The following is a 25,985-nucleotide window of genomic DNA, read 5'->3' as shown; positions in this document are numbered from 1 at the left end:
TTCAGTATCGATATTTATCGAAATATCGATATTTTTGACAACACTACTAGTCAGTCCATCAAGAATCGTTATGAACTCTTTTGCTATCCTGAATAAGTTCACTGTCTCTCTGTAGTGATGTGTCAGGGTTTTGCAGACTGACTGTGTGCTACTTGGGTACAGTGTAACATGAGTAGCTTGCCAATTGCATAACCTTGAAAAGCAACAAACAACTGCAAATCCGGTTGTATCGATAAACTGTGCCCCAGGTATGATGCGAAAATAAGGTTTTATTGTTGACTGCGCACTCATAATCTTATAGTAATCTTATCGCAACAAAAGTATAATGATGCTATGAAACATTGCTCATGTCCTCATGTTCAGTACAATGATGTTTCAGCTCATTTGGCTTATGTATTTCAGGGAAACAAGGAAATTTGCTGCATTATAAGGACTGCACATTTGGATTTTGCTGACATAATTGATATAATGGTTTGCTATTTTTTGCAACATTAATCCAAAAAATGGTAGTTGGTTGATACACATGGATATAGAAATATGAATAAAATTAATTTTTTCAGTGTGCAGTTTTTGAAGGTCCTTGTAGTTCCACAAGCACACTGGCTTGACCTCTGGCTGCTGTCACTGGAGAGAGAAATTGGATGGGGGAAAGGAAAGTGGGACATGTTTTCATTTTCCACTCCCCCTTGTTGTCCTTGGCAACCACTTTTTTTCCCTTCTCTTAAAATGACAGGCTGACTCAGGTCCCAATATTTCACCTTGTCCAATAGGATGTTTGAGCTCTTTCTTTTGCACACTCTCTCTTTCTCACACACACGCACACACATAAGGGAATTAAGTACTAACTTCCTTTGTCTAGCCCTCATCATCATGCACTAATGAGACCCAGTGCTGTTCTAGACCAAGACTGCAGCAGTGGATTTATTTCAAATGTTAGAAGTAGGGCTGGGTATCGTTCAAAAATGTTCAATACCGATACCGATACCTTGAGTTCGATACCGGTTCCTGAATGATATTTTTTTCGATACCAATTTTATGAAAACCGTTTTAACAAGATTACATTATCCCAAAAAACTTTGGTTTTATTTTTTTCAGCTTGTTGACATGTATACAGACTCAAAGACTCATCTCCTGAGCCACTGCACAAAGGAACAAAATATAGCCAACACAATAAATCAGTGCAAATAATTTTAATAAAGCTCAAATAGTTTTCAGTTTACACTAGTGCGTGCTCGTTTTAAAACGCAGAGCTCAGACAGAATCATCATTTCTATTAATTTATTCTAGGTTGTTAAAGACTTCAAGAAATTTAAAATCTTTATCCGCTTTCATAAGTGGATGTTTTATTTTCTTTCACAATATGTTTTATTGTTATTAAATTCTATGTTGTAGTATGTCTAATTATTTGAATGCATAAAAACTACTTAGTTTATTCAAATTTATTCTTAAAACAGCCTTATGAAATGTTTTCTTTTTCCTCAGAAATTCTGTGTTCTGTATCTGGTTTTCAAATGAAGGCATAAAACATTCATTTCATTTTTCTTTTAAATTATTGAAAATAAAACTTTATTTATTTATAACAAAATTTTACTATTAAAATTAAAACATGGAAGAAATGTTGTGTGATCATTAATTAAAAAATAAGAGTTTTAATAATTTTAATAGTAGCCTAGTAGTAGCAGTATGTACACTCTGCTGAATAATATTAATATATTTCTACCGCAGTGTCTTCCAAGTTAAACCGAACTTTTATTTTGACGGGTTTACGGGAATACCTTTACAGTTCTGTGTGTATATGATATTACGCAAGTTTTACTCCAATCAAACGGTAAAATGCTCATGAAGTGACTCTCAGAGCAGTTCTAGAGCTGTTGTTCATGTGTTTATGTCCTCATTTAGTGAGACGGCCGACGCTGAAATGTCACGCGAGCTTCAGTCTGTGTCAAGTAAGCGAAACTGCGCGATATAGAGAGCAGACTGCTCCGTACGCTTTCGAATCGCTCTCGCGGATGTCAAACACTGATCAATCAGCACCGCGTCACTTCTAGTCAAACACACCTAGTGCTGCAGGTTTATTGGCTCACTGACGTTAATGAGATTAACCCCTTAGGTATCGAAATTTGGTACCGAACGACAAGACGTTTTTCGATACTCTGTGGTATCGGGGCAATTCGGTCGAACTCGATACCCAGCCCTAGTTAGAAGTGAGCTTTAATGCTGTTTTTCACTCATTTCTGATATAGAAAAGTCATTCTTGGGATCTGCCATATTTTACAAGAGGAATAAAAAGTAATGGTAAATTGCAGTGCACAGGGGGTCTACTATGAGACACTTCCTGTGCCTGTTAACTTACAGGTTGACGTCACATGTAGCTATTATTCACTGAGATTGGAAAACTTTTGACATTTCCATTCAAAAACTTGAACTTCTGTGCTCCACATTGAACCCCCCCCCCCATATTGCTTGTATTGAGCATCTCCCAGGCTCGAGGGTTGTATCAATCATTCAGGAATATTGCATTGCAATTTAAAGTCTCTTGAAGTTTAATTCTCATTCAGCATTACCTCTGTGGCTTGACATCACTCTTGTATGAGACCTCAGATCTTGCAGGCTTTTATTCATTCATTTTAAAGGCATGAAATAGGCAAAAGTGGTTTGTTGGAGTGTGTGTTCACAAACCACATCTCACTGCTGGAATGCCCTGCTTGGAGAGTTGCGGTCAGGATATTTCGTTTTTCCTCCTCCTTTGGCCCAGATAGAGGGTTATTTGTATTTACTCAGCTTTTTTTTATCATTTTTTTTTTTTTTTTTTTTTACCCTTAATGATGTTGTATTAGATAAAGATATGAAGATAAAAGTAATGTTTTAATAATTTAAGCTGCAATACTTATAATTTACATTCTGTGTTGTAGCTGTTTGGGGTATGGATGGTTCAAACCCTCTCAGTAAAAAAAGATAATGCAACTAAAAGCATCGCTGCTATAGCAGTACACTAACAGATTAGCATCTTTGGCCATTGTATTGTATCTCACTTTATTTCTTTTTTTTTGCACTCTTATATAAATTCCCCCATAAGAAACCCATCCAATCTAAATTAGCCCAAAACCAGCATAATAATACAGGGCTTACTTTAGACCGACTATTTGTCTAGTCATTCAGGCAATTTGCAGACTCAAGTTGATTTTGAAAATGTTGATTTGCAAATCGCTAATGCTCAATTGGTTTTTAAATAGCCAATTGCTTGTTTTGTTAGCTTGAATGGTTTGCACACATATTCAATAGCTTTTCCAAGTGTTATAAGTAGACAAGTCTCTATCCACATGACCATCTAAAAATGCATTGCTAATTCTAGGCTATAGTCTCAGCAGGGATTTCAGAAGCGCTTTCCAAAAAAGCTTTAATTTTTGACGGACTGGCTTTCTGATGGCACTGACAGGAGGCTCTCAGCGACCCATTTTAGGTTTTGATAATGCATTAGCAGTCTGCCCTGCATCAGGCTTCACTGAGACTCCACGTTCTGCTGAGATGATAGTGAAGCCTTCACTCCGTCAGGCATACTTAGACTCTGAAACACGCTGGGGCTCCCGGTCATCCTTCTCACCGCAGGCTATGTCTTTCCTGACGGCTAAACTGTGATTATGAGTACATTATGAGGAACAGATTGTGCTTGTTTACAATAGTGCATAATCACATACTGTGCACAGGTGACTAGACAATGAAAGAAGGAATAATGAATATCCTTCACACTTAGATTCACTTTGATTAAACACTAATTTTATATTGATTCATATCGATGGCTTCTATTATCCCAAGTGCTTAGATGTTGTATTCCTGCATATATCTGGCACACACAGACGGGTAGAGGCAAGAAGCAAAGCTTAGAGGTAGCTGGAAGGTGTATACAGGGGTGAAGTGCTTTGTTCAAAGGTGCAACGGGAGCAGTCAAAAGTCCCCACCCCCATACAGAGATCGAGTCCATAGCGATTAGCCCATTTTCCTGACTCTAGAAGTCAGAAAGCCCCCAGCACTCCTCTGCTTCACATTAATGAGGTATCATGGTCACAATGACTCATCGTAATGAGAAGAAAATCATATGAACAACCTTCGACTCGCCCAGTAAAGGCCTCCTCGCTTCCTTTGTTTCATCTGGATCGAGGCGTTTGTCCTCAGAAAGTGAACGCCTACCTGTATCTGGACTGGCATATCAGGTCACGCTCGGCACAGAAATACTTACAAAAGTCTCTCCACAGGGAGGAGGAAGATCCAGTTTCAACCTCATTTTGGACACAATTTTAGTTGTCCATTGTGGTTGGAGCCTTTTTTTCCAGAAATTGCTCTGCTTCTGTAGCACAGAGACCAAAAAAAGCTGCCATCCCAATTTTCCCTCTCTTTGGATCAAGCTCATAAACTGTGGACTTAGTGGACACAGATGTCAAATACATTTTCATGCTTGTCAGTCCTGTGTTGATCTAATTCTCTGTAGTTTTTAAGAATAACCAAGGTCCTGCTCTATTTATACAGTCCTATGTACAACAGAACGGTCTTCTGAACAGCATGCTGCATAGTCTAATGGGTGCGTACGGATTTATTAATTTGTCTCTTGTATAACAGAAGTGTTTTGCCAAGACTGATAGTCCAGTAATTACTTATTCATTTTGATCAGTGGTACTTTACAAGCTTCAGCTGTCAGCGGTTCACAACAATGGAGGACTAGGGGTGACTTTTAAAAATGAAATGAGAATAGGGATACATTATCTAATAAATAATAGATCAGTTACAGTGCCTAGAAAAAGTATTCATACCCCTTCATTTTTTCCATATTTTATTGTTGCTTCCTTATGTTAAACTGCTTTTAAATTACTTTTTTTTTTTCCCACATCAATCTACACTCCATACACCATAATGGCAAAGCAAAAAAATGGTTTTTAACATCTTTGCAAATTTATAAAAAAAAACAAAAACTTAAATGATTCCATTGCATAAGTAATCATACCCTTATCTGGGACAGTTGAAATTTAGTTCAGAAGCATTCATATTGCTTAGATGTTACTACACTTCGAATGAAGTTAACCTGTGGCAAATTCAATTGAATGGGTAGGATTTGGAAAGGCACACACATCTTAATAAAAGGTCTAACAGCTGAAAAGGCATATCAGAGCGAAAACCAAGCCCTGAGGTCTAAAAAACTGCCTGTAGAGTTCAGAAACAGGATTGCGTCAAGCCACACATCTGGGGAAGAGTTCAGAAAAAATTCTGCTTCATTGAAGGTTCACAGAAGCATGTAGTCTCTGTTGCCCTTAATGGAAGAAGTTTAAAACAACCAAGACTCTTCCTAGAGCTGGCCTCCTGGCCAAACTGAGCAATTGATGGAGAAGAGCTTTGGTGACCAAGTGGTGACTAAGAACCTGATGGTCACTCTAGTTGCCATGATTATATATGAAGATAGGAGAAACCTACAGAAGGACAAACATCACTGCAACACTCCACCGATCTGGGATTTATGGCGGTGTGGCCAAACTCAATCCTCTCTTCAGTGAAGACGCATGAAAAAACACTTGGAGTTTGCAAAAAAGCACCTAAAGGACCCTCAGACTCTGAGAAACAATATTCAGCAGCCTCATGCTGTGGGGCTGTTTTTCAGCTGCAGGAACTGAGGGACTCGTCAGAGTAGAAGAAAAGCTAAATGCACCAAAATATTGAGATGGCCTTAATGAAAACTCAGTCCAGAGCATTCATGACCTCAGACTGGGCAGAAGGTTCACCTTCCAACAGGATAATGGGTCTCATTCACTAAACATGCGTACACACAATTTTGTGCGTACGCATGTTTAGTGAACAAGGCACACTTTGAAACAAGGCACACTTTGTACTGCTTGAAGACATTGCGGCGCGTGCTCTCGCGTCTTTAGAGAGCTCACAGCAGGGCCGGTGTTCTGAGGATAAAATGTCAGGACACCGGCGCCAAGGGGGGCACTCGTGGGCCGTGGCCCCCCAAACGAGTTACTGTGCCTCCCCACTTTCCATCCTCTCCCCTCCTTGCTGAACGCGATCGATTTTGAAAGCGAAAGTACCGATTAAACAGCGCACATAATAAAGCAATTGAACGCTTTAGCGAGCGTCAGCAACTGCACGCGATCACAGATTGCACGCTCTTCACGAATACACCCCCCCCACACACACACACACAACGTGATTTGTGCCCCCCCCCCCCAGAAATTGAAATACCCCCCGATGGAGGTGCTGGCGCACAGATATGTTTGCTGAGAGCGACGAATGGCTGTTCAGTTGCTTTTAAATAACACATTTTTTCTGGCTTCCACCTCCGACAGCAAAACCTCACGTTCATTATCGTTAAAGTTATTTTGCTTTGTCTTTTGTTTCGATGCCATAATTGTCTTTCTCTAGACGAGTGCCGCTTTGCGGAAAGCCCTTATATGGAGCTGGTTTGGGCGTGTATTATGCTAATCACTAACCTTGTGCACGCGGGCGCTCTTTTAGAAGACTCCAGATTCACTAACAGAAGAACGAGTTTAAGAACAAGCTCATGTGCGTACGCACGTGTTGTGAATTAGGCGGAAAGTTTTCGCGAGAAGTTCAAATGTGCGTATAAATACGAAAAACGTACGCACTTATTAGTGAATGAGACCCATTGACCCTAAGCACACAGCAAGAGTGGCTTATAGACAATTCTGTGAATGTCCTTGTGTGGCCCAGCCACAGCCTGGGCTTGTGCCTCTGTCCCCATCCAACCTGACAGAGCTTGAGAGGTGAAGAGATGAGGAGAAGAATGGCAGATAATTGCCTAATTCTGATGTGCAAAGTTTGTTGTATCATACCCAAAATACTTGAGGCTGTAAAGGTGCTTTAGCTAAGTACTAAGTTAAGGGTATGAATACTTATGCAATGTGCTCATTTCAGTTTTTTTATTTTTAATAAATTCACGAGGTTGTGGAAGTTCTATTTGTTGCTTTGTCATTGTGGTGTATGGAGTGTAGATTGATGTAAAAAAAAAACAAGTAATTCAAAGCAATTTTACATAAGGCTGCAAAATAAAATGTGAAAAAAGTGAAGGGGTTTGAACTTTTTGTAGGCACTGTAAATTAACAGGCATATTTAAACAGTTTTAAATGTCTATATATGTGTATGTTTGTGTACATAAAAAAAAAAAAAAAAGTTATTTATTTATATTTTTGTTTAAATTATTAAATCTAATTTTTAAGTGTCACTCCTGGTCTTCTATACACAACGGTCTGGAGTCATTTTATCAGAATGGAGCTTCCAAAGAAATGTATGGAGGCCAAATCACTCAATTTAGTCCAGCTGATTGTGGAAACTGCTGCTGAAAGCATAGAGGTAATTACATAGAAAGGACACCATTCATTAAGGTAATTGTCTCGATTGCTTGCATTTCTCTCTGTCTTGGTGTTCTGGTGCGGAACGTGAGTTGAAGGAGAAAAATGGATTTCGATAGAGTTCAGATTGTGCATTTCACATCTGGTTTAGATTTAGCTAGTGCAAAAGAATCTTACACAGGGTTCATTCAGCCCCGGTTTTGTTTAACATTAAGTTTGTTTACATGCACTTCAGAAGTTTGATTTCGGACTAAAGCAATAATTTCGTCTATTTATTTTATCATGCACACACTTTAGTCTGACTGAAATCCCACCAGCCTGGTTTTTGTGAAGCTGAACTATCTAATGCAATTGTAGCTTGACTTCTTCCAGTCATTTTAATCCTTCAGTTATTAGATTTTTGCATTGTGTCATGTGTTTTTGAACAGACAAATGAAGACTGTTTCTTAACTATGCAAAACCCAGCAGTAGCTTGACTATAACTACACATGTAAATGTACTTAATGTCTCAGGATGTTAATGAAATTGAGTGTCATGTTTCATTGGTCAAATATTTAAATTTAGGTAGAATAAAAGTATATTCCTGAGTCTGTACCAGACGATACTGTAAACTGTCTCATGTTGAAGGAAGCACGTCTGTCACACACAAGGCCTAACTGACGCATAGGACTAACAGTGTTCTAACCGCAGACAAGCTATCCTCTACCGTCATATCATGTGGTTCAGTCAAATATTTGTGTGATCTGGGAATTCCGCACTATTCTCCCCCTCCTTTTCTTTTTCCTCCTCCTACATTCATTCATGCATCACTGAAAGGGTCATAGGCTGAGTCTACAGGGAGTGCGAGCTGATGAAAGCCCTTTTAAAAATTGAACAGTGATGGACTCTTGCCAAAGAAGGGGACCGAAGTTGTAGTTTTTCAGATTCCTGCTTTTACTATAGAATTCATTCTATTCCAGCCGTTTAAATCTTTGAAAATATTGAAACGCAATGGAAATTGAATTTTCTGACCCAGTGTGGTTTGCACTCTGTAACACACAACATATATTTAGACTAATTAATATTGACGATGATATTTCAGCAGACTCATTCATGTTGTCAGCTGAAATGGCAAGGGGTGGTTTTAAAGTATTAACTATAAGGCTTGAGTCCGTGAGATGGTAGATTGCGGTATTGATCAGTTGGCCTCTCTTTTGGTCCTCCTCGTCTCGTCTGTCCAAAAGTGTGGCACTACCGTTTACCTCAATCACCATGATTAGATAATCCCAACACCCTTCAGCCAGGACCAGCACTCTTTCTTGATGGCTCTGTAACAAATAAATAGTTAAAAGATGGAAAAAAAAAACCACCTAGGCTAAAACATACTAGAATTTTGTTTTTATCATATAGTCATTGAAAATCTCATACAGCATCATAGTGAAGTTTTGTTTTTTAAGAATATAATTATTTGTGTGTGGGAAATTCAGAAGCGATCTAGTTTTTATTTGTTTTGAATTTGCTTAGGACACCAAAATTAGAATGACGATATGTCCGGCCTAAGTGCTTTATTCTGTTTTATTTATAGTAAAGACATTTTGAGTGTCATATTGTCATATGAGTTTGGAGAAATGAATGAAGTCATTGTGGCATTTCCCTTTTGCGGAGGAGAGAGGCCGATGATGCTTAGACGAATGGAAAAATAATCACAAACAGGAAGCAGGCCAATTTGCCAATGAAAGCACAAAACATGCATAATTGTCCTCCTGCCATGTGTGTGATACCAAGAGCTTGTTAGAGTAACCTAGTGAACCTTTCTCATGTCATTGGAACTGTTCTTATGATGATACCATTGAGAAAAGTCTTTCTTTGTCATGCAGGCTGTAATTATTTCAAGACAAAGGATTTTAAATATTTTATGCCCATGAACCTGAAACTGTGCATGATCTCCCATGAAACCTACCAAGTAATGCCCAGATCAAGTTTCACCCCAACACCAAAAAAAAAAATTTTTTTGTTGTTGTTGTAATAATCTTAAATTAACTTTTTGTGGTTTAAAATAAAAATTAATATTTAAGAATTAGTATCACAATTGCCTAATTATATATTAGTGTTTTTCATTTGAGCAAAGGACTTTACAATTACAATAATGGAGGTAAAATAATTTTAATTATCCTGAAAATCCTTAAGGGTCCTAATAGTAGGTTTTATTTGTTACAAAATATAATATTTCTTTTAAAATTCTTTTTAGATTTATTTATTCTTTGATTTGATTTTGCGGTAAAATGTGATATGCACACCTCTTGTAAGATTCACCCAGTTACACGTCATCAGATTTCCATCAAGGATTGACCAATAAACCCCTGACGCTTCCCCTGCGAACAGCGCTGAATTATTTAGGACAATGAATGAATGGATGCAAAGAGTGATGACATAGAAAAGCTTTGGCTTATGTGTTTGTCAATTTTCTCCCTGACCGCTGTGACCCAAGCATAATGAACATCATCAGTCAAGATAAATCCATATTAATTACTTTGAAATTCATGCCTAAGACAGTTCTCATATACCCTGTTTATTAACTTGAGAATCTCAAGATCATTTTGTGCTTTTTCTTTACTACTTAGGTCTGTTACATCTCGTATTAAAAAGAGGAACGTCTTGAATCTGCTGTCTAAAACATTGAAGTGACCCGATACTCCTCTGACCCCCCTCCTTTTGGCAACAAATCAGACTTGCCAATCCTGGCATCTATAAAAGACTACTGGAACATGGCCAATCTCCTTAAAAAACATCTCATTGTCTTGTGCCGGACTGACCTTTTAGGACCTAATTAGATGTTTTATGAAATTGTATTTGCTGAATCTCACATTTTGAGGGCGGGTTATGGGTCGAGTGTTGTGTGAAGCATTCCTCAAGCTCCCTCCGGAAAAGGGCGAGTCTTGTCTGTCAAGGCAGCGTGTTTCCTGATGAAATGTCATGCCTCCTCATCATCAAAAGAAGCAGTTTGGGGCGGCATGTTGTCCTTCAAGGGTGCTGGTCTCCTTATGTTTCACTCAATGAATATTGTTGGACGTGACCGATTAAAATTTGATCGCATCGCGTTTTTCTCTTCTTTGCCCAGCTCTGATGCTCAAATCTCTGTGGAATTCCAGTAGAAAAGCAGGACAGGGTGGACCAGACGACCTGCAGCTGGCCCGGTGTGGCTTGGCTCTGTCCACGCTCATTAGTTTCACACGAGCCAGACCGCCACCGCTCACAGGAAACTGCCACGGGGTGCCCGTGACCCCCACCTCTGTCTCCCCACCTCAGAGAGAACTACAGACACCCTGGAACAGAGAACCGTTTATACCAGTGATTTTCAATGGACATTGCTTATGCTCAGTGGTCTGGTAAAGTTTTGTACCCCAAACACATTTAACTTTCTCTCTCACAGTCTTCTTACTCTCATGCTACCGTGCAAACTGGATGTCTTTGGCATTCACGTATGGCAGCAGAATTTGAGTGCATGTTTATGTTGAAATCAAATGGGATACAGGGCTCCAAACTGCGACTAAAATGGTCGCATTTGCGACCAAAAATATTAATTTGCGAGCCACTGGCGACTATATATAATTTGCATGAAAGGACTTTTTTCCCGATTGTTTTGTGCTCACATCTTTTGTTATGTTCACGTATTAAACTTACATAAGACGATGCGCATCAAAGTTTTACTGAAAAGAGTTTCAAACAGTCCTCGTCTCTGCCGCACACAGTCTGCTGAACGCAGTGAGAGAGACCTGAAAGGGCATGTTTAGGCTACACCTGGTCACTTCATGCATTTTCTCTGATCGGATATCTATATGATTTGTTAAAACGTTTCCCCATTTACACTTGGCCACATATGTCTTCGCAAAACGGATATAAATCCGTTCTTCAATTCCCGCTTCATATGCAAATATAACGGAGTTCACGTCAATGAAAGCAATGGATAATTTTATTAGTTATCAGCTAATTTCAATATCAAGAGAGCGCGCGGCATCAGCACTGGAAAGATAGGCTAGTCTCGCTACTTTTAATGAAGAAGATTGTGTGTTGAGCGTCTGCGACTTACTTTCAGGTTCATTCAGTTTGCGCGTCGCTTGCTGAAGAAATACTCCGCTACTCATCCGCGGTGATGCTTGTTGCATTGCGCTGTCATATCTGACTATAACATGCCATATAGCCTATAAAACGCTCTCACGCGTCTATTATTTTAATATTATGGGAGGAGTAAAATTACCATATGTGGTTTCAACAACCAGATGCATTTACACTTGTCCGGTCGATCTTCTTATCGAGATCTTAGTCTATATGCTGTGCTCTGTTAATGCATGGACTTCCTGTTATTTGAAGCGCACTTGCCATCCAGTAATCGCAAAAAGCTTTGTGCTGTCTTACTTTTTAATAAACAAAGTATCAGCTTTAAAATGCTACGAAATTCAAATGATGCGGTTTGGGTGCTCTTTAATGCGGACCACAAGCGCACACTTTCGGTAATATAAACACCAGTACCCCGCGTCCACACGGTCTGTGTATGCGTCCGGATCGCGCGAGCGGAGAGTATCGCACTTAATGCGCAGGCGCGATCTCTTTAGCACCTCAGTTAAAGCAGCAAGTGAACCCATTATATATTTCGATTTACTACTATAGTATGAAATGAACATGATCAAAAGGTAGGCAATAAGAAAGCCTATAGTACAACTTACTGAAATGTTTTATGTAAAAGCATATTCAGTGTTTCAAACTGAGGAAATGTATAAAGTTTGTAAACATTGCATTGTAATACATTTACCTCAGAATAACCACTCAGTGTCCATAAACTCATCAGTCAGCTAGAAAAATAACTATAAAGAGGAGCGTTTTGCTATATTTTTGTGCTGTTGCATATTAATATTTTTACTTATTCTGTTGTACATGATTCAACTCCTCCTATAAAATTGCATTTTACTAATGAAGAAAAACAGACTGAATGTGTGAAAGACGTGACAACATTTATAGGATGCACTGCACTCAGTTGCCAAGTGATTCTTATGGTCCATGATATTGGTACAGATTCTGTGTAACGAACAATTCTTTGTGACTGTATATTTCAAGTTGTAAAAGACATTTAATTCACACTTTAAGTGAACCTTAGTCCCCCGGTCGACCTGATCATCTACAAGATGGATTAAAATGCTGATAAAGCCTAGAAAAGATAAGACATAAACACATGACAAAATTATTGAAATGTTAAAATAGGGGGGAAAAATAAAATGATAATAATAAAATAAACCACTTTTATTCTGTGGCACCTAAAAAAATTATTTGGCGCCTAAGTTTTTCTTTTATAGGAGCCAATGGCTCCTTACTCGATTTTTTTTGTCTGGAGCCCTGGGATATAACTGGTCATGTCCAAATGCAACAGAATGAAAATGGCACAAATAACACTGGGAATACATCCTGCAATGTCTTTATGTTGTTATTGGGTAATGGATATGCAGCTATGTGATTTGGAAGAGTAAAGTGAAATAAGAGCTTGTGCCAGCTCAGTTCAAGGAATATGCTGGATTCAATAAAAATTAAGTTTAATCGACAGCATTTGTTTGTCAACATTTGTCAGTTTTTTTTTATATATACAGTGTATACACACACACACACACACACACTGATGAATTAAAAAAATGATAAAATCTTTCACAAAAATATCAAGCACCACAAACTGTTTTCAATATTGATAAGAAGTGTTTTTAGAGCAGCAAATACGCATATTAAAATGATTTCTGAGGGATCAGATGACACTGAAGCCTGGAGTAATGATGCTGAAAATGCAGCTTTGCCATCACAGGAATAAATTAAATTTTAAAATATAATCAGCTAGAGAGTCAATCAACTAGTTATTTTAAATTGCAATAGTTCATAATAATACTATTATTAAAAATCTTACCCACCCAAAATTTTTAAAGGTATTTTATTATTTAGAGTATGTTTTGAACTAGTCATTTTGGTTGTTTTAAGAGTTTATGTATTTCAGTATTAAGTTTTATTGGAAATTAAATACATGCAAAAGTTTACTAAGTGATTCTGCTGTTCCCTGCTAAAATCATGTTAAAACAGATTTTGTTTACATCATCTGTCTATACTATTGTAACCGAGTTTTTGAAGTTTTATGGATCGATCCCCTTTAACTCCATTATAAGTGCTTCAGTTTTTGCTTGTAAAAAGAGAGATGAGCCAAAATGAGATTTTCAGGTATTGTGCCACAAAAACTGTTGCTTGAGCTTAACTTTTATTGAACCTGTAATGTTCCTTTAAGGCACTGTTGCGATGTCTGAAGCCCTTTTTATGGTGTGCTAAGTTGTTTTGTGTAGTGTTTTAGTGTGTATGAACGTCTTTTTATAAGCTGCTGCGTTTCTAACCACAGGGCCCGATTTAATCCGAGTACACAAACACCCACCATATGGGGCACACCCAGCCGAAGTGATGATGGCAGGCTTTTTCAGGGGAGGATCCACATAGAAACCCCTGTCATCTGAGATAGTGAAGCTGAAGAACAACCAAATCTTTTCTCTCTGCGTAGCATTTAGGTATAGGCCCATATTAAGCAAAATCACAGTGTTTCAAAGGCAACGTTTGACTGTTTCAGACATTAAGAGCTTGTTCAGACAGCCCGTCTGAAACAGGTGCTCCTGTTAAACACTGACCTTTCTTTGTCAAGCTGATTCTGATCGTTCTAAACCAGAGAGGAAAAAATATTGATCAAGGATCAATTTCCTGACTCCACTGAAGTCGATGTAAGAATGGGAATGAAGCTGGGTCAGAGGCAGCTACAAGGAAAACCACCTCTTGCAATTGATGAACGAGTATACAGGCTGATTTATGTGACCCAGTTTGAGGTTTGCAGACACACAGGGCACACATTTCTCGATGTTTTACTCTGCGGTCTCTTTTCTTTAGAGTTGTAGTCCAAATAAAAGAAACGTTGGATTTCTGAAGCTTTAAATGTCGTTTTGGGTGGAAGCAAACCTAGCCGGTTTGAAAACCTTGAGGTGCATTATTGATACTTTCCCCTGCAGCAACGGTGCAGAGGCTCCCTATTGATTTGCCTAATGTGGCAAAACTGCTCCACTCTCGTGCTTGCTTACATAACTGCTGTCTGTGTCAGCGCCTGCTCTGGAGCTCTGCAGCATTAAAGAACCATTCATTTATTCCCTCTCCATTCCTGTCACTCACGTTGAGAGACAGTTGTTGCATCGGACACCGTGATTGTAATTTTTCACCGCCGAGTGTTTATAATGAGCCTGCTGTCCCTCAATGTAGGCCTTATCTTTGACTAACGTTTTTAGTACTTTAAAGCAACTTTATTAAACAATGCACAATGCACCGCTACTTCACCTGATGGAGGGTTCGGCTGCGCTGAGTGAATACATATTCAGCATTGCTCGTCAAGTTCACGGTGGCAGTGAATTCGCAGTAATTGTAATTGTAAATTTGATGTGTTCTCCAGTGGCAGAGTCTGCCTGTTTACGCTTTGCTGGAATGATGAAATATGTGATAAACTGTTGCTTAGGTTTGCACCTCAGTGTCTAAAGATTTTCTTTTAGACTGGAGCTTGTCATTTCCTTTATTTTTGTAAGTTAAGGATGTAACATTCAGAGTCCTGTTTTAGGGTTCTCCACTTACTATACCAGTGAAATAAGCTGTTGGACAGATCAACACATCAAAAACATTTTTTCAAGAGCTTGTAAGTCTTTATTATTTAAGGCCCTTGGTGTACTTTACACCTCTGGTGTACTTTAGTTAGGCTCGTAATTACCTCTTTTTTTACATTTTGTTTATAGTTTAATACTATTAGCAATTAATAATAATAATAATAATAATAATTATATTATTTATTTTTTATTAACTATAGCATTAATACTAATAATAATGATGATGATATTATTGTTACTATTATTATTCACATCTAATTATAGCCACTATTATCTAATATTACTTAATAATAATAATAATAATAGCACTGTTTTTGTTGTTATTAGTACTATAATTATTAAACTATTAAAACCTAACACAGTTGCACTGGGGCAATTATTAAAACACTAAATGTTATAATATTAATAATAATAGCCTTCTGTCATTGCATGTCATTAACTTTGTCAAAATAAAGTGAATTTGCAGAGCTCTTCTTTGTCATGTTATAAATAATACACACTGTGGACATTAAGCTGAAACCGTTGCAATGGCATTTCTTGTCAGTGTCAATCCGAGATGTTGTTCTAGACTCTTGCCACAGTGGCTGGCAGATAAGCAAAATTACCTGCCATTTTGCAAAACGCACAGCATTGGATGGTGGCAGGTTGTAATTTCATACCCTGCACATCTGCAAAATTGGAATTATTTCATGGACAAAGGTCAGAAGTTAAATGAAAGCCCTTTTTTCTTTTCTTTTTTAGTAGTAATGCCACAGCGCTTTGATGTTGAAGATCCAACAACAGAGACAGCTGACTTTTGTCAGCAAAGTCATTGCATTAAAACTGCTACTTTGTTGCGAACATTCCAAAGACAGCATAAAAGAGACTAAATGCCAAACATTAGTCTGCGAATGCATATGCATGTCCCTCACTGTCACTGTGGAGCACAGAAATTATGACCAAATATATATTTCAATTTGTTTGCTTTAATTTATGACTGTTAAAATGATGCTCATTTAGGCAGTTTGGCAGGTGACTAGGTTTTGGAAATGTATGTTTATTACTTGAGCAAATTTGAGAATACATTTTATTTAGGCCTAATATCCAAAGCAATTTGACTTTAAGAATCTTGTTTAATTAACTTATCTTATTTATGCTGCTTTTGATGCACCTGTCAGAATATATTGAAGTATAACAAAAAACTGATAGCAGTCAGTTAATGAAGTCGCTGTATTTTAGCAAGTTTCTGTAGCTGGCAGGCTTTCCATCAGCTGAATGCATATTGCAACTCATTTCCACTGTAGACAGCTTCGTTCACACCCTGTCAGAGGAAAAGAGTCTTGATCGCTCTGGCCTCTGGGGATTTCACAAACAACTCCGGCCAGTGTTGAGGGAGCAGATGAGGGATCTGTGCTTTAGCGCGCATGCAGTGAAGTCTAATCGAGGTTTAGCTGTGTATGTAAAGCTAAAGATGACTTTGTCCGGTGTCCTTAGGCTTTGGCTCAGCCTGGAAAATTATTCTCTTTTCAGCCCTTGTGACTCTCAATGTCACAAGTGGGGATGTAAAGCGTTTACATCTCCCCAAAATGTTATGGGCTCCCCGTTTGAGGAGTTCCCAGCAGCACAAGGTTGGAATGTAATGTGAAACATAAATATCTGGATGGAGCAATAGCTCTTCATCTGGATACAGCAAAACCCAGTCTTCCACCTCCCCAAGAAGATTCATATTTGGCAAAGAACATTCAGTTTGTTGCCAGGCCAGTTCAAAGGAAGATGTCTGGTTTTCTAGAAATTATACATTGTGCCGATGGTGTGAACTTGCAGCCTTGAGCGCTGAAGGCCAAAGCAAAGTCACAGGTCAAAGTTAGGAGATTACAGAGAACTAAAAAGAGATGTGAAGTACTGTAGACATTGTTTAGTTTGAGTAAACACGCCAGTTGTGCCTCTGTGTCAGATTGCATTAGCATGACATCAGTGGGAGGGTTTGAATAAAGTCGGAATCCTCCAGCAGTATTGTAATGATCTTCAAGAGCAGAAGTAAACATCAAAGCTCTGCTTATGTAGTCTGTTTGGTTTGCTTGTATTGTTTGTTTCGTTTGCCTTCCTTTCAGATTAGAACAAGAACAATTCGGTGCCATTTTACACAATTGCTTTTCCTTTTTAAAAAAAAAAAAGGATTTTTTAAAATTAATTTATAATAAATTTTTATTATAAATATTTTGATTAAATGTTGCAATAAAAAAATTGTAATTGTTATATACTATATAAATTATAATATTGAGATGTAGTATTTTTATATTATATATTATAAAATATTGTATTTTTATTATATTTTGTTTGTCCATGACTGTCTTATTGACGTTTAATGTATTCTCTACCCCCACCTCTCTCTTTCCCAGGAATGAAGGACATCGCTGCAGTGTCGCCACATTCATATAGGTCTGATTGAGCGCAGCCGTGAGCTACTCAGTGCGTCGACGCTCAGACGGAATGATCCAGCAGGGTGACTAAGAGGAGGAAGAAGGGGGGAGAGGATGGGTGTGAATGCCTCCAGCTACCCTCACTCGTGCTCCCCTCGATTCGGGGGTAACCCACACACCCAGCAGACCTTCATAGGTAAACTCACATTTCAATGCTATTATAGAGACATTTGTTGTTCCTAGTTTAGCAACTATTGTGATCAATAACAATAGAAAGGTTAGAAATGGAAAAAAATATTACTTTTGTTGGGTTTCAGATGGCATATATCAGACCCAAATTCTCTGGATCACATTGCAATATGATGATGTTTTTCTATTAAAAGAAAAGGAAACCTCTCTCAAAGACAGAAATTCATCTTTGACTAGAATATAAAATAATTATACATTTGTTTATTGTTTAAAAAAAACAAAAACAAAGAACAATGTTCATGTTCAAAGGCAGTTCAACAGCACAGAGAAATAGAATCTCATTAAATTATTGACTTCACCAGCTGGGACAGTCTTCATATTCTTTCACTGTAACATCTTGTCTGTATTCATTTATTTAAAGGCTTGGAAATTGTATCACAACTGTCAGCAGTTGCTTCGTAATTTTTTTCCTTCAGTATCCCACAGAGTCTGGCTTTAACGGCATATTCTGATGTGAATATTTTCATGTCTTTGAGATCAGTAAAGTAATGGTGCTTTCAAAATGCTAAGCCATGCATGACAGTGGGCCTACAATGAGAAATGGAACATTGGATTGAGACATAAAGTGTCGTCAGGGAGATATTAGCCATGCTGGGGAGGACATTAGATGACTTCATAGTTTCCTTTTTTGGCAGGTGAAAATTTAGAGTTTTAAAGGGGGGGAAAGTTAAAAGTGCACATTAAGTGGTTTGGGGATACATACTTTCCTTTTTGAAGTTGGAATTGTTTATACAATGTTACGTCAAGAAGAGGTGAGGGTGAGTAAACAATGACAGAATTTTCATTTTTGAGTGAACTATCCCTTTAAATTTCGCCATACAATGAATTTATTATTTTTTGATGGCTGTTATAGACACACAAGTTGAGTCTAGTTGTAGTGTAATTTTTGTACTCTTATTGCATTGTTTACTCCATCGGTCCAATGTCATTAAAAGTAAAGTGTATTTTAGAATTGTTCTGAGGCATTTGCAAAAAGCAAAGCCATGTGGTGTTGCACATATTTGGAATAAACTTTAATTATAATGTCAGCAGACCTCACAATGCATATTTTCCTGCTGACAACTTTGAAGGTCTCCAGACTCTTACACAGCGTTTCTTTTCTGTCACCAGGCGCCTCCTATGCACCACAGGGTTATGGCGGCGAGTCCAAGCTCTACAGCCTAGAACATGGCCCTGAAAAACCTCAGGACAAGAAGAAAAAGAGCTCTGGTTTGGCCACGCTCAAGCGGAAATTCATTAAGCGACGCAAATCCAGTCGATCTGCCGATCATGCGCGACAGATGCGTGAGCTCCTCTCGGTTTGGGACGTGCGTGACGTCAATGCCCTGGTGGAGGAGTATGAGGGCACGGCAGCACTCAAAGAGCTCAGTCTGCAGGCGGGCCTGGCCCGGCCCGAGGCTCGCACCCTGCAGCGTGATTTAGCCACCCTTTATCAGCACAAGTACTGCACTGATGTGGACCTGGTCTTCCAGGATTCCTGCTTCCCAGCACACCGTGCCGTTCTGGCCACTCGCTGCCCATTCTTCAAGACCCTGCTTTCGTCATCGCCGGGTTACGGGGCCGAGGTGTTGTTAGACGTTGGGACGGCAGGCATGGATGCGCCCATGTTCTCCTCATTGCTGCATTACCTCTATACAGGTGAGCTGGGCTCGGAGGACGTGAGGTTGCAGAATGTGGATGTGCTGGTCAGACTGAGCGAGGAGTTCGGTACGCCCAACTCCCTAGAAGCCGACATGCGAAACCTCTGTGAGCACATGCCGTATTTTGACTCACTGCTGAGCTTCTCCTCAGATTCTGAGCTGGTGGAGGCTTTCGGAGCAGGTGGACCTGCACTTAGTGGCGCAGGAGTTGGAAATGCAGGGGTGAACCACAGCTCGCCTGATGAGGAGCTAAGGGCCCATAAGGCCGTGCTCTCAGCACGCTCGCCCTTCTTCCGCAACCTGCTACAACGACGCATCCGCTCGGGTGAGGAGATCACAGAGCGAACTCTGCAAACGCCTACCCGTATTATCCTTGACGAATCCATCATTCCCAAGAAATACGCCCGTGTGGTCTTGCACTGCATGTACACTGATGCAGTGGACCTTTCGCTGGTGCTGCGCGGGAGCCCTTCCGAAGGCAGTCTGGGTGAAGTTCAGGCGCTGGTGGCTGGAAGAGGATGCATGAGTCGGGCTGAAGAGGCCATGGAGCTCTACCACATCGCTCTCTTCTTGGAGTTTAGCATGCTGGCTCAGGGTAAGTCTAAGCATCTCTTTTTTCTAGTTGTTGTCTTACGCTCCCCTTCCATCGCTCCCCCAGCTTTGTTTACTGCCTGATTAATTCACAGGCTGTCAAGGGAAGACCGGAGGAACAGGGTGGGGTTGCTGTAGTTTATTCGCCTCGTGTTGGGAATACTGTTTGTGAAAGATTCCCATATGTGCCCAACAACAAAGCATTGCAACCTCTGCAATTCTCTTAATACCCTCATCCATTTCCTGCCTGTATTAATTTTATTTAGGAAGTTTTAAGGGTTGCAGAATTGGTCCTTTTGTTAGAAGTGTACTTAATGACCAAAGTGACATAAATCTGCTTCAGGGTCGACTTTCTCTGAAGCAGCCCTACATTAAACACTGTTAACTTTCCTTTGTGTATTTGTGGCAGGAGATAGAAGAATTGGTCACCTCTCTCAAGTTGTGGTTTGTGTTCTGGATTCAAATGTCTTTTTCCTACTGTTGATGTGTGCTGCAGGGTACAGCTATTGATTTGTATTTAATGTCCTGTGTCTGTAGTTTCTGAAAATGGCAGTTGATGGAGACAGTTCTTTTTCTTTTTTTTCCCTTTTTTTTTTAAAGAAGGTAATATTACTTATTGGTTTGGTTGTGTGATATAGCTAAAGCATGTCTTGATATTTTTAATCCCTTTTAATGATATTTGATATAGGTTTCTCTCTTACATTATTTAAAAGGTTTGTACAGCCATTTGTTAAGTACATTCAATGTTTTATGCCAGATGTAAAAGGTGGACAAAAGGTGGATTTTTACTATGTGCATAATTTTTCAGTAGATGAACACAATATTATAAAGAATATCATCAAAAATTATTTTTATCAATGCTCAAACATAACACTGTATGTACCTGTGATAAATTATTAATAAAGTTAGACTGAAATATCATAATGTTACCTGCTACGTACAGATGTATCTATGTGTATATGCATGTTAAATTATTTAAAAGCATTCATGTAGCAAGTTATCTTAGCAGAGTTTAAATTATATAAACCATTCAGCACATAATTCAGATAAGGTATTATTATTATTAATAATAATAGTAATAGCACCTCTTGTGTTTATTTGCCTCTTTATGATAAATCACTTGTATTCCTCGTTTGTAAGTCGCTTTGGAATAAAAGCATCTGCTAAATTAATACATTTAAATGTAAAATATCTACACTCCTATTCAAACATTTGAAGTCAGCAATTTTAGGCACTAATTTTATTGATATTTGATCAGTGAAGAAATTTTTAATGTTTTAGGTTTCTTTTTAAAATAAATAGTTCCTTTAAATGTCTATCATTGCTATCTATCATTGAGTCTATCCATCTATCATTGAGTCCTGTTAAGATGTATCAGTTTATTTTGTGGTTATATATTACCAAATATATGTTTTTTTTCAAATAAATGTAGCCTTACCAACTCAAAACCTTTGAATGGTAGTATGCACCAATATGACAATGCATTTTCTTAATACAAGAAAAGTTCCACTCCAGAACAGTTTTTGAGCATTTATGAATGAATTGAAGTAAAGGAAAATGAGGAGAGATTAGGAATCTACTCAAATTACATGGTTTTTGGGAAGCTTAATGATCAAATACAAAGGCAATAAAATCATTGCGATATTCAGTGTTACTTGAATTTTATTTCATCATTTAAATTCTACTGGTGATATAAAATTAGCCCTACTCACTGGAGGATGAAATAACTTCTTTGAGTGGTATCTAAAGTAGTTCCTCTCTGTAATTTACATTTAATTTATCACTGCAGCCTTGCCAAAACCTGCCGGTGTATCAGTTCTCAAAAAAGGGCTTTTTGTCGCCAGCAAATTTGCAGCCTTGTCTTTTTTTTTTCCATTACACATTTACTAGCTTGTACACCCCTTGCCTGTGTGCTTTGTATCATCAGCCCCTTTTGTGAATTAGCTAGTTTATCTCTATTTACTGCATAAAGTGATGGGCTTCAGCTGTGCTGTGCTAAGAGATGTTTTTCAGCGAGCCATCCTCCTTCTGATTACTTCATCTGAATGAGAGTATCAAACCCTGAGCTCTATAGCACAGGTCTGCAGCGTCAGTGTCAGCTGATCCTTGTGACCCATTGGTCAGCTGTGGTTTGTAACAGATAGCGATCCGGTTCAGCCCTGTCAGCATAGCCCGATGATGAGCTCAGGAGGGCTTGTTTTCTTCCAGAACATGCTGTGCCACTTGCTACGTCAACCCTTGTTTTTTCCCACCTACATGAAACATATGGCAATTAAATACAAATTGCTTGTACAGCCCTGACTTTGATTTGATTTGACTTAATATTTTACAAACTTAACTTACTATTGTCAGAAACCTTGTCAGCTGCTCCTCCTGGTAGTTTTTAACAGCTATTTTTGTATGGTACAATGTAGTTGCAGTGTGTTGCATGAGATTTTCAACACACAAATCTTATGAGTCCACTGACATCATTGTATAGGGCTGGACGATTAATCGAAAAGAAATCGAAACTGAGATTCAGAACCTCTAACCGACGCAATTTTCCCATATCGGTTATTTAGTTTTTATTTTTAATCCTGTTAATACTTTCCCCTTAAAAACATACTACCATGTAGGGGTGTGCGATATATATCATCTGCGATAATATCATAATTGTTGTTTTAACGATGTGCAATTTCACATTATCGAGTATTTTGCTAAAACCAAACAAAACGCCCCTACAGAGCTCACGCATACATTACGTGATGAAGTCTAGTGGTTTAAACATTGCACGTGTGCATTTAGAGGTTTTTTGTTTTACTACATGATTCAGTCTATTAAAATGCATTAAGAATGATCACAAAATTCAAGATATGGGGGCAGAAAATGTTCATTTCATATAGTTAAAATCACATGAAGAGTGCCATTTTCTCTTCAAAAATAAGCATAATTAAAAATGTGATATTGATTTTATACAATAGTTCAAAAACAAGCTCCTTTTCGCCAACTAAAAATAATTCCAAACAGCCACAGCACTGTTTTTTGCTTCTCTGAGCAACATGATGGTGCTTCGTTCCTGAATGAATCAACCGTTAAATGATTCGGTTCAATCGCAATGACTCACTTTTTAACAGTGACTTGCTGCCACCTACTGGCGTTTTAATTTCACATTTAAAGTATCTTTTTAATTTTTTTTTAATAATTTGAAATATCATTATTCAACGTTTTATGTTTAAAATATCAAACCATTATGCATTTGTAACTGCAGGTTAAATCACTCCATGTCCCTCTGAGCTGCATCAAACCGTGTGTAAATATGCCACTACAGATGCAACTTATTAATTTTCACTGCAAATATTAATTTTGTTGAAACTGGTTTCATTTGTTTGGTAACAGCCTAAATGTCTTATTATTCTAATTGACTGGTTAAATGTAACAATTTGACTCAAAAGCTGCATACTTTTACAACAAAAATGGCTTTATTAAAGGTCAAATTGCCCATAAAAGGTAAAAATGAATTTAAACTTCTAAGAATTGATTAATTTCTATCACTGATGTGAACCGACCACACAGAATATGAAGAATATCAAAAACTGCAGCTGTCTACGGTTGTCAGATCTCAGCACAATAACACACTCGGCAAAATATCCTCTAATTAACGAAAAAAATCCCCAAAAACATCGAGAGAGAATTTTTTTTCAATATTGCAGACCCCCTACTACCACGTCATATACGGACGTGTTGCGTTCACGAGTTTTGCTGCGTCTCGCACATGAGTGGCATGTTAAAAGATTTTAAACTTTTACAGGCAGCGTCGCTCATCAATGTCAATTCCAGAACAGTGGACCAATCAGGGGTCCGTTCTTCGTACGTCACTAACTCAGTTAGCTGGATTTGATGGTTGACGATTTCGCTTGATCATCCTAGACTTGCTGTCATAGCAACAGGTACATAAGCTTAAACCTGCTCGGGAGCAGGTTTATTTAATGTAAACAGGATTAGATTGCATCTTTTTAAGCGGAATTGATACTTAAAATAGGTCCCAGCCATCGCTACTTTATTACAAGAGTACCCTACTGGTCCAGGGACAATAGTTTAAAATAATAATAATTTAAAAATTAAATTGAAAATAAGATAACAATGTTGTGTAGTCTATAATGCAATAGACACCTCCAGTTTTACTCATTGAAAGATTTATTAGTGATGAAATAATTACTTTGTATTGGAGTCTTATTAATTGTATTGGAGTTTTACACACCTGCTATACAGTTAATCGGAGCTGTGCATTAATTTGAGTGATGACAGATATTATGGGAGGGGCTTGATGGAGCGCAGGAGATGCAGATAACTTGATCTCTAAGAAACTTGAATTAATGCTGTCACGTAACAGCTGCTTCAAAGATAAAATTAAATGAATTGCTAATTACAACATTGAAATAAAAATGTAAAGCCTGTACAAATACTAGAAGTCATGGATATAAATAATTGGGAATCATGTAAAAAAAAAATACAGATAAATAAAAAATGTATTTATCTATTTACATCTCATTTATCTATTTATATCTATATACATTTATGTAGTTTTGTTTGCTTGGCTGTTTCTTTATAAAGGTCCAGAAATTTGTCAACTCTTTCGTTAGGTGTCTTTTTTAATGATATGATGTCATCACGTTGCTGTCTTGCCGCCAGCCAATCGCTGCATTGCTGATCATGGTTTCAAGTATCGATACATCTGCCCTTTTCGGGGGACACGAGAGAGCGCAGTATTCTTAGACAACTTAATCCAGATATTTTAATCTAATACGCAAATTAGTTTGAAGAACCAAATTAGCCAGAGATCAGTTATTAGAAGATCTGGCATATTTCAAATCATCTCTGATGTATTAAGCGATGTACGAAGAACGGACCCCAGAAGACCCCAGAGGTGGGGCAAGCATTGCGAGCTTTTGTTTACAGTAGCTGGTTGACATAACACACATCATTCTGCGCTTTTTTAAACCATTCCTGAACGCTGCATCTCGCGGTTTTAGACACACAGACGTTCCGTGTGAACAGCCAGTAAGAACCTAGAGTAAATACACATACAGGGTGACAGGACAAGATCAATGAGATTGTGTCATGCTCTTTCTCTAACTCAGCAGTGTTCTGTTTGCATACATTCATTAGGCCTATTTAAAACATTTGTTTACAAGAGATTCAAGTTATCATTTTCTACTTTTCTCACTGCATTATTTAAAATAATAGCCTATTAATTTACAAGAGATACAAGTTGTTTTCTACTTTTCGCATGACAATATTTAAAATGTATTTTGTTTGAAAGAGATGCTGTTTTTTCTACTTTTGACATGGCAATATTAATTTATTTTGTTTGCAAAAAATAAGTTATTCTATTTTCAATTTTTTTTTCTTTTCCTTTTTTTTAGGAAACTTGCTTTTTACAATAAAACTGAAATGACTTTTTTTCATAAGACGTCTTCATTTCAAACAAGCTTTGATTTAAATTGTTCGAAATATTCAGAAAATATCCATAAATAGTTTGTTTCCTTCAATCATATAAGATAAGAAATGCACACTTTCATTAGAAAAAATCCCACCTTTAATAGTGGAGTATTTTTAAAGTACAACCCTTTAATAAACTATGAGGGCCAAAAAATAATATATATAATCGTATTCGAGCTAAAGCGTTCAATTAATCGAGGTTTTGATTTTCAGGTCAAATCGATCAGCCCTATCATTGTATTTGCTTGTTTGTTTTGTTAGGGCTAGTTAGGCACTCCGTCAGTCAAAGAAAGCCCTAGATGGAGTACTCCGCACTTAACACAGGCAATCATTGAGGTCATTTCAGTACATGAGTGTTGATAACATCCGGTGGGAGACAAACGTGTCAATGACCTCTAGGAAATGGAGGCACAGCAGTCATTTAACACCCAGTCAGCAGCCGGCCAGTGGTTGGTACTTGGCAAAGATAATTAATGTGCTGACCAGGCAGACGCACATTGATGATAATCCACCCATTGGTCTGGAACCAACTCTGTTCTGCAGAGGAAAATTACTCTTGTTCACACTAAATGCAGGAAATCAGCTCCTGCAGCT

The 25,985-nt window shown here is 38.1% G+C and overlaps 1 protein-coding gene across 2 annotated transcripts in view; it reads left to right on the top strand.

The window, feature by feature from the left end:
* The window catches only part of LOC306844144 (BTB/POZ domain-containing protein 7-like), a 59,516-nt gene that overhangs the window by 6,010 nt on the left and 27,521 nt on the right, over nt 1-25,985 (top strand). The window contains exons 2-4 of one of the 2 annotated variants that reach the window (XM_079376086.1): nt 17,413-17,629; nt 18,793-19,917; nt 20,323-21,565. In XM_079376086.1, the coding sequence (XP_079232212.1) occupies nt 17,548-17,629; nt 18,793-19,917; nt 20,323-20,423 (1,308 nt within the window). In that variant the 5' untranslated portion in view covers nt 17,413-17,547 and the 3' untranslated portion in view covers nt 20,424-21,565. Of the gene's footprint in view, nt 1-17,412; nt 17,630-18,792; nt 19,918-20,322; nt 21,566-25,985 lie in introns of those variants that run through there. The other variant, XM_079376085.1, reaches the window with a different exon arrangement.

This window comes from Barbus barbus, assembly GCF_936440315.1.
Source record: "Barbus barbus genome assembly, chromosome: 24".
In the NCBI taxonomy this organism is placed as follows: Eukaryota; Metazoa; Chordata; class Actinopteri; order Cypriniformes; family Cyprinidae; genus Barbus; species Barbus barbus.
This window is presented reverse-complemented; position numbering and strand designations above follow the sequence as displayed.